This window comes from Carlito syrichta, unplaced genomic scaffold (assembly GCF_000164805.1).
Source record: "Carlito syrichta isolate Samal-C Ts95f unplaced genomic scaffold, Tarsius_syrichta-2.0.1 Scaffold106279, whole genome shotgun sequence".
NCBI lineage: Eukaryota > Metazoa > Chordata > Mammalia > Primates > Tarsiidae > Carlito > Carlito syrichta.
In genome coordinates, this window is record NW_007050375.1 from 26,497 (window position 1) to 35,663 (window position 9,167).

The 9,167-nt window shown below is 44.7% G+C and overlaps 1 protein-coding gene across 1 annotated transcript in view; it reads right to left on the reverse strand.

Annotated features, from left to right (window-relative positions):
• STAG3 (stromal antigen 3) overlaps nt 1-8,543 on the reverse strand; it is a 31,356-nt gene extending 22,813 nt beyond the window's left edge. The window contains exons 1-3 of the mRNA XM_008067014.2: nt 8,471-8,543; nt 7,661-7,865; nt 7,114-7,265 (exon numbers count right to left, since the gene is read on the reverse strand). Coding sequence (XP_008065205.2) covers nt 7,114-7,265; nt 7,661-7,865; nt 8,471-8,530 — 417 coding nt within the window. The 5' untranslated portion in view covers nt 8,531-8,543. The remainder of the gene's footprint in view (nt 1-7,113; nt 7,266-7,660; nt 7,866-8,470) is intronic.
• Nucleotides 8,544-9,167: the final 624 nt, after the last annotated feature.

Sequence of the window (9,167 nt, forward strand, 5' to 3'; positions counted from 1 at the left end):
TGATCCAGAAGAAAAAATTCTGAGTGTACTACAAGGGGCCCAACCTCCAAAAGAAAATTTCAGGCATTTTTTAGTCCCAACCTCAGATATATATATTGTACACATACACACACACATTTTTACTATTCCAAAAATCCTATGGTCCTTAAGAATTATACTAAATCTGGCCGAGCCCAGTGACTCACGCCTGTAATCCCATCAACTCTGGAAAGCCAAGGCAAGAAGATTGCTTGAACCCAGGAATTTGAGACCACACTGGGCAACACAGCAAGATCTTGTCGCAAAAAAATTAAATTAAATTAAAATTAAAATTAAGAATTATGCTAAATCTACTCTGCCTGTGTGTTATAAGTGGAACAAGGCCTAGATGACAGCACATCTGTTTACAGCATGATTTACTGAATAGTTTAAATCGACTGTTGAGACCTACATTCAGAAAAAAAAAATTCCTTTCAAAATATTATTACTCGATTTAAAAAAGTTGTAGTGTTTCAGATGGGGTTTGGAAGAAGTTCATAGCCGGGCTCGGTGGCTCAGCCTTTGGGTGATCCCGCGCCTTTGGGAGGCTGAGGTGAGTGGACAGCCTGAGCCTGTGGATTCGAGACCTGCCTGGGCAACTTGGCGAGACCTCATCTCTACAATAAATCAAAAATTAGCCGGGCACGGTAGCGTGTGCCTGTAGTTCCAGCTACTCGGAAGGCTGAGACGGAAGGATCGCCGGAGGCCAGCAGGTCGAGGCTGCAGTGGCCAGGAGCGGCCACTGCACTTCAGTCTGGGTGACAGAGTGAGACTCCAGCTTAAAAAAAATAAAAATAAAAAAGAAGTTCATAAGAGTTAGTCTAGCTGAGTTTGACTAAAATTTAATAGGTTTTTCACAGCATGTGGAACCTGCAAAAAAATTTATTCCCTACTAACTTCCCCTTTTGCATTATCCCAAGAATGAAAAATAATCGTAAAAAAGGTTAATGGGCTCAAAGTATTGAAATAAAGAGGGACAGAAAGAGCAACTGGGGTTAGTTCAGTCAGGGTACTGTCCTCTTTCATTATGTCCTCAATTGTTGTTTAAGATTTTCATCTGCCTTTTATAAAAATAAATAAATAAATAAAATTAGGAAAGCAAATTTTGATTTATTTAATTTTTTAGATACCTCTGTATGCCAGTTAAAGAATGTATCTCATTGTTTCTGCAAGGTTTTTGGTCCCTTCTTTTCTAATGTGCCTTGCAAATAAACAATTTTATCCAAATTAAAAAATATATCAAGCCGGGCTCGGTGGCTCAGCCTGTAATCCCGTGCCTTTGGGAGGCTGAGGTGAGTGGACTGCCTGAGCCCACGGGTTCAAGACCTGCCTGGGCAGTGAGACTTCATCTCTACAATAAACCAAAATGAGCCGGACGTGGTAGCACGCGCCTGTAGTTCCAGCTACTTGGAAGGCTGAGGCGGAAGGATTACCAGAGCCCAGCAGGTCGAGGCTGCGGTGGCCAGGAGCGGCCACTGCACTCCAGTCTGGGCGACAGAGTGAGACTCCAGCTCAAAAAAAAAAAAAAAAAAAAAAAATATATATATATATATCAATACTACTGCTCAACGACAATGTACCTGGTCACTCAAGAACTCTGATGAAGATATATAAAGAGATGAATGTTTTCACGCCTGCTAACACATCCATTCTGCAGCCCATGAATCAAGGAGTAATTTCAACTTTCAAGTCAATTATTTAAGAAATACATTTCATAAAGGCTATAGCTGCCATAGATAGTGATTCTTCTGATGAATCTGAGAAAAGTCAACTTAGAACCTTCTGGAAAGGCTTCATCATTGTAGATACCATTAAAAAACATTTGTGGGCTGGGCTCGGTGGCTCAGCCTGTAATCCCACGCTTTGGGAGGCTGAGGTGAGTGGACTGCCTAAGCCCATGGGTTCGAGACCCACCTGGGCAACTTGGCGAGACCTCATCTCTACAGTAAATCAAAAAAATTAGCCGGGTGTGGTAGCGTGCGCCTGTAGTTCCAGCTACTTGGAAGGCTGAGGTGGAAGGATCGCTGGAGCCCAGCAGGTGAGGCTGCAGTGGCTGGGAGCGGCCACTGCACTCCAGTCTGGGTAACAGAGTGAGACTCCAACTCAAAAAAAAACCCCCCAAAAATTTGTGATTCATGGGAGGTCAAAATATCAACATTAACAGAAGTTTGAAGAAGTTGATTCCAATCCTCATGGATAACCTTGAGGGGTTCAAGACTTCTGTGGAGGAAGTAACTGCAAATGTGGAGGGAACAGCAAGATAACTCGAATTAGAAGTGGAGACTGAAAATGTGACTGAACTGCTGTAATTTCACGATAAAATTTAAACGAATAAGGAGCTACTTCTTAATGGGTGAGCAAAAAAAGTGGACTCGTAAGATAAAATCTCTTAGTAAAGATGATGGTGTGAAATGACAACAAAGGATTTAGAGTATTACATAAACCGAGTTGCCAAAACAGGGGCAGGATTTGAGGACTTACGCCAGTTTTGAAAGACGTTCTGTGGGTAAAACGTTATCAAACGGCATTGCACGCTACAGAGAAACCTTTCTTTTTTTTAGAAAGCAGGATTTATTGAGAAGACAGAAAAGCTCCCAGAGTAGGAGGGGACCCAAGGGGGTTGCGCGCAGAGAAATTTTTTTTTTTTTCTTTTTCTTTTTTTTTTGAGTTGGAGTCTCACTCGGTCACCCAGACTGGAGTGCAGTGGCTGCTCCTGGCCACCGCAGCCTCGATCTGCTGGGCTCTGGCGATCCTTCCGCCTCAGCCTTCCAAGTAGCCGGAATTACAGGTGCGCGCTACCACGCCCGGCTGATTTTTTGATTTATTGTAGAGATGAGGTCTCGCTGCCCAGGTGGGTCTCGAATCCTCGGGCTCAGGCCATCCACTCACCTCAGCCTCCCAGAGGCGTGGGATTACAGGCTGAGCCACCGAGCCCGGCCCAGAGAAATCTTTTAGGAAAGGAAGAGTCAACAGATATGGCAAACTTCACTGTTGTCTTATTTAAGAAACTGCTACAGCCGCCCTAAACTTCAGCAGCCACCATTCTAATCAGTCAGCAGCCATGCACAATGAGGCAAGACTCCACCAGCCAAAAGATTATAACTCACTAAAGGTTCAGATGACCATTAATATTTTTTAGCAATAAAGTATCTTAAAATTAAGGTATATACATTATTTTTTACACATAAGGCTACTGTAAACTTAATAGACTACAGATAGTACAAGTATAATTTTTATTGCAGGAAACCAAAAATATTTGTGTGACTAACTGTACTTCAACATTTGCTTTACTGTAGTGGTCTAGAACCAAACCCACAGTATTTCTGAGGTACGATGCCTATATTTTTTTTTACTAACAGTTGGGAAAACAAATTTTTAATAAACACGGTTTGCTTAATAGAAGGAGTAGGACTAATAAAAATGAGAAGAAACAATTAGATCAGTGGTTCTCAACTGGGGGCAGTTTTGTGCCTGGGGGAGATTTAGCAATGTCCAAAGATATTTTGGGTTGTCACAACTTGGTGAGGGGGGACAGGGAACTACTAGGATCTAATAGAGGCCAGGAAGGCTGCTAGACATCCTATAATACCAGGACAACCCTTCAATGTTCATAGTGTCATTGTTGAGGAACCCTAGATTACATGAATAAATACCAAGAGAGCAGAATTATAAGGAGAAAGCACACATTCTTTAAAATAACTGACCCCACCTCTTCAGTAAGTCAGCATATTGTGGAGGCAGATGTTCTGCACAATATTAAGGAGACAAGAACGGCAACAACGCAGGGTCCTTAATTGGATCCTGGTAGGAATTAATCACATATAAAAGGTATTTGGGAGACAAATGGGGAAATAGGAACCAGAATTAGAAAACGTTTAGGGAATCATTGTTCATTTTTCTGGATGTAAAAATGATACTGGGATTATGTAGGAACACATCACTTTCTAGAAAACATAATTAAGTCTTTAGAATTGGAGTACCAATATGTCCATAATTTACTATAAAATAGCAAAAAAGACGTAAATATGTAAAATATTGGCTGTTAAATCTAGATAAAGGAGGGGGACCCCAAAACCCAGAATGTATTTATAAAAAGTCGTGTATTTATTCTTACATGTTTAAACTTCAGTCACCTTCAGAGGACTCTCCGAGGCAATCTGAGGCAACATCCCTGTCAAAATGCTTTTTCCACTGCTCAAAAGAGTCCTTGACCTTGTTAATTTTGAGGCCTTTGAGTGCTTCTGCTGGTTTTGGCCTCACCTATTCCAAACAAGCAGAGCATTTCCCTTTGAGAACGCTTTTCGTCCAGGGAGGGAAACAAACAAGCCAGCCGCTCAAGGGGAGGCGGGGTGAGCAGGGAGAGCGGGGCACAGAGGTCATGCCACTTCTGGTCAGGAACTGCTCAGCGTGGCGTGGGCAAGTGTGCTCATAAATCGCCCCTCACAGGATGGGCAAACACTCTGGAAGGATCTCCAAAAAAATTCACTGAAGTCAAAGGCAGCCCCTCACAACAACACTGGCTAGACCTTGCTGTCAGTGAGTTCCTAGAACACTTATCTAGCAGGGGAAGCGTATGGTACAAGGGGCCCGCTCTGCAAAAAATAATTGTCTTTTTTGGAGGTTCTCCTCCATTCATCACACTGGTACCTCCACTTTTTTCAATATTTGAAAATTTTCACATTTAAAGAAGAAGTGAGGGAAGGGGAGAAGGTAAGTCATCTGTACCAAATTCTGTAAAATGGAAGGGAGATTGAAAAAAAGCCACTGACCTTAGGAATCAAGAAGTTAGTGGTTTGGAAATACAGCTTCAAAAAAAATGGGATAGAAGCTAGTAGCAAAAAGAATTCAATCAGTTGGACATTAAGGAAGTAAGGGAGCCAGGCTTGGTGGCTCAGCCTGTAATCTCACGCCTTTGGGACGCTGAGGTGAGTGGACTGCCTGAGCCCGCGGGTTCGAGACCTGCCTGGGCAGGCGAGACCTCATCTCTACAGGAAATCAAAAAATTAGCCAGGCATGGTAGTGCACGCCTGTAATTCCAGCTACTTGGAAGGCTGAGGCAGAAGGATTGCCGGAGCCCAGCAGGTTGAGGCTGCGGTGGCCGGGAGCGGCCATTGCACTCCAGTCTGGGCGACAGAGTGAGACTCCAACTCAAAAAAAACCACACAAAAACAAACGAACAAAAAAAAGGAAGTAAAGGAATACTATCCTAAAAGGAAGGATAGACACAGAGTAACTCAAAGACAAGCAGAGTGAAATGAAGATTCAAGGGCCTATACCCATTTATAAGTAGAGACAAGAAAATAGTGGGGAGAGAGAAAGCAAAGATAAAATAGGGAAATAATTGATGAAACAAGAGCCTAGAGAAGCCCCCCACAAGAGATTCACACTAGTATTTATAATTAAATATCTAAAACAAGCCTATTAATATGAATAAGCTTTCAAGATCAACCTAACAATGAAAAATTGCAAAAGAGACTGAGGGAATAGAAAGTTTCCTTCTCTTATGCTTTAGAATGAAAGACCTATTTCTTTTTTCTTTTGAGTTGGAGTCTCACTCTATCGCTCAGGCTGAAGTGCAGTGGTATGCTCACGGCCACCCCAGCGTCGACCTGCTGGGCGCCGGTGATCCTTTCACCTCAGCCTTCCAAGTAGCCAGAACTACAGGTGTGCGCTACCACGTCCAGCTAATTATTTATGTATGTATTGTAGACACAAGGTCTCGCCAAGTTGCCCGGGCTGGTCTTGAACCCTTGAGCTCAGGCAATCCACTTGCCTCAGTCTCCCAAAGTGCTGGGATTGCAGGCTGAGCCCAGCCTGAAAGATCTTTTGTGAGGGCTACAGAAACAGTCAAATGGTAAAATTAGAATGCTGAGCCTGCCAATATCATGGGATGGGTCTTATATACTAATGAAGAGTGAGGAGAAACATCAGTGTTAGTCTTATGATAGACTCAGCTGTTTGAAGGTTTAATCAGTATAAAAGATTTTGCTACAGCTTATGCCCTCCAGTCATTGTCTTTAAGTTTAAAAGGAAACAAAGCAAATGCCTACTATGTGCCAAGGCTAGGCAATCTACTCCTCTCATTTAATCTTCACGTAAACGTGGACTTATCCCCCTTTTATTTATTTTTGATTTTGGGTCTTTTTTGAGTTGGAGTCTCACTCTGTCGCCCAGACTGGTGTGCAGTGGTACACTCCCGGCCACCACAGCCTTGACCTGCTGGGCTCCGGCGGTCCTTCTGCCTCAGCCTTCCAAGGAGCTGGAACTACAGGCGTGCGCTACCACGCCAGGCTAATTTTTGATTTATTGTAGAGATGAGGTCTTGCCAAGTTGCCCGGGTAGGTCTCGAACCCATGGGCTCAGGCAATCCACTTGCCTTGGCCTCCCAAAGTGCTGGGATTACAGGCTGAGCCACCGAGCCCGGCCGTATTTTTTTTTTTATGTAAATAAGGATGAACTTATTTATGTAAAACTGGATGAACTTATTTATGTAAAACTTACTATGTTGTCCAGGTTTCAAGTGCTCCTCCTGCCTTGGCCTCCCAAAGTGCTAGGATCACAAGCGTAATACACCACACCTAGTCCATCCCCTTTTTAAAGGAAAGGAAACTGAAACTTGGAGAGGCTACGTAGGCCAGGGCACACGGAACAAAAGTTAAACCTAGGAGTCACCAGAAGGCCTGTGCTCTTTCCATTCCTTACAGTCTTGGCCTCCTTTGTCAGTTGCTGGCCCTCAGTACCACCAGGATCACTTGCACACTGCACACCTGACCAGAAGGTCAAAGCTTAATGCCTTGCATAACAGGCAGGTACAGCACTTAAACTCTTCTGATAATGAATGCTTACCAAGGGGAACGGAGCAGAAGTGGAATTAGAGAGAAGTCTAGATCACACATGACCTACTGAGCCCACAACCCAGAAACAAGATGCATGTGCAATGATCTCTGACAGTATAGGGTGATGACACTATTGCCAGATTCCATTACTCATTATCCCATTATCCATGATCAGAGAAGCTTCCCAAAACATGACAAGGGGGTCAGTGGCAGCAGTGCTGGGGAGAGAGAGAGGGAAGAAGCAGGGAACACGCCTCACCTCTCTGCGTTTCTCCAGCAGGCTCTCTAGCCGCTCAGGTGCTCTCTGCCCTGGCCCCTTGTTTCGTTCAGCCTCATACTGACGTTGATTGTTGTCTCTGTGCAGACTCAGCTGGAGGGCAACTCCTACCAGGGATGTCATCAGTTTCATGGCTTTCAGTCAGAAAAACGTAATTAAAAAAACATTACTTAAGTCATAGAGGGCAGGATGCGTAGGAGGATAGTGAAAATGAGAAACCGGAGTAGAGTGACCCTAAGATCCTAAGACTGGCTATCCTTTAGTGGACTTTTCCCCTCTAACTCTTCTGGCCTTCCTTATCCCTCAATTTGTTCCCGTGGTGAGCGCTGAGAAAAATATGAAGGCTGGAAATCATTACTGTGAACTCTTTCTTCTGAAAAATGAGTAACTGGATTGAAGTTTGGGATTAAAAAAAAAGCATGACCCTGAAGTAAAGAGCTAAGATGCAGGTAGGAAAGAAGATTCAGAAGCAGGAGAAAAACCTTACCGACCCCCAAGAGACATCCACAGAGTAAAAGTGAGCACTCACCAGCCAGGGTGCTAGTGTGACGGAAGGCACGGACTTGCGAGTCTGAGAAGCCAGTGAGCAGGGAGATGAGGTTGTCCATAGGGAAGCCATCGTAGAGGAGGCTGTACTGGCACTGATAGACCAACGTCTTCACAAACTCACAGAAGCTGCCCCGAAACTTCTTCCAGGATGAACCCGGAGCTGTCAATGGATAATCCCCTGAGTCCTACAGAAGGGTTTATGAAAGGATGGGAGCGTTATTACCAGGTCCACGAAGCCACAGGAGCTTGAAAGTCAAAATCTAAAAGTATCGTAAAAATGTGTCTTACTGGCCAGGCTCAGTGGCTCAGCCTGTAATCCCAGCACTTTGGGAAGCCGAGGCGAGTGAACTGCCTGAGCCCGTGGGTTCGAGACCAACCCAGGCAACTTGGCGAGACTTCATCTCTACAGTAAATCAAAAATCAGCCAGGCGTGGTAGCATGCCTGTAATTTCGGCTACTTGAAAGACTGAGGCAGAAGGATCTCCGGAGCCCAGCAGGTCGATGCTGGGGTGGCCGTAAGCATGCCACTGCACTCCAGCCTGGGCGACAGAAAGAGACTCCAACTCAAAAAAATTGTGTCTCATTATGCCTCATTTCCTATTATTCTCATCAACTCTAGAAGCACATTATTTAGATATCTAATATAGTATCTATGAGTCCCTTTTACCCCCAAGAGATTGAACTCCTCCTCCTAAAAACGACCCCCTTTCCCAGAATCAGCAGGAAGAGGGTACTAGGTCTTGCGTTTCGAAGTAACAGGGGCAAGAGGGTCCCGATCGTCTTCCTCCACCTCATTAAACTGTTCTGTCAGGTGCCGGATGATCTCTGAGTTGGACATCTTCATGAACATCTCAGTGGTCACAGTGCCTGAAGAAGGAAGGAAATGAGGTACTTTCAAGGAAAGTAACAGGACACTGTGATCATTTACAGATATATCTCAAGATGAGTAAGAGGACGTATTAGAAAGAGTTTAGGTGGGGAATGAGAAGACCTGAATCCTAGGCAGCCTCTCTAGAAAACCAGAAGAGGGGCTGCACGCAGTGGGTCTCACCTATAATCCTAGCGCTTTGGAAGGCTGAGGTGAGAGGACTGCCTGAACCCACAGATTTGGGCAACTTGACGAGACCTCATCTCTACAATAAATCAAAAAATCAGCCAGGCATGGTGGCGCATGCCTGTAGTTCCAGCAACTTGGAAGGCTGAGGTGGAAAGATCACCTGAGCTCAGCAGGTTGAGGCTGCAGTGGCCATCAGCGTGCCACTGCACTCCAGTCTGGGTGACAGAGTGAGACTCCAACTCAAAAACAAAACCAAGGGAAGTCAAGAAGTGGAAAGCTGTGGTTAAAAAAAAAAATCCAAACAAAAAACAAGAGAGAGAAGCCGGGCTCGGTGGCTCAGTCTGTCATCCCGCGCCTCTGGGAGGCTGAGGTGAGTGGATGGCCTGAGCCCGCGGGTTCGAGACCCGCCTGGGCAGCGAGACCTCTTCTT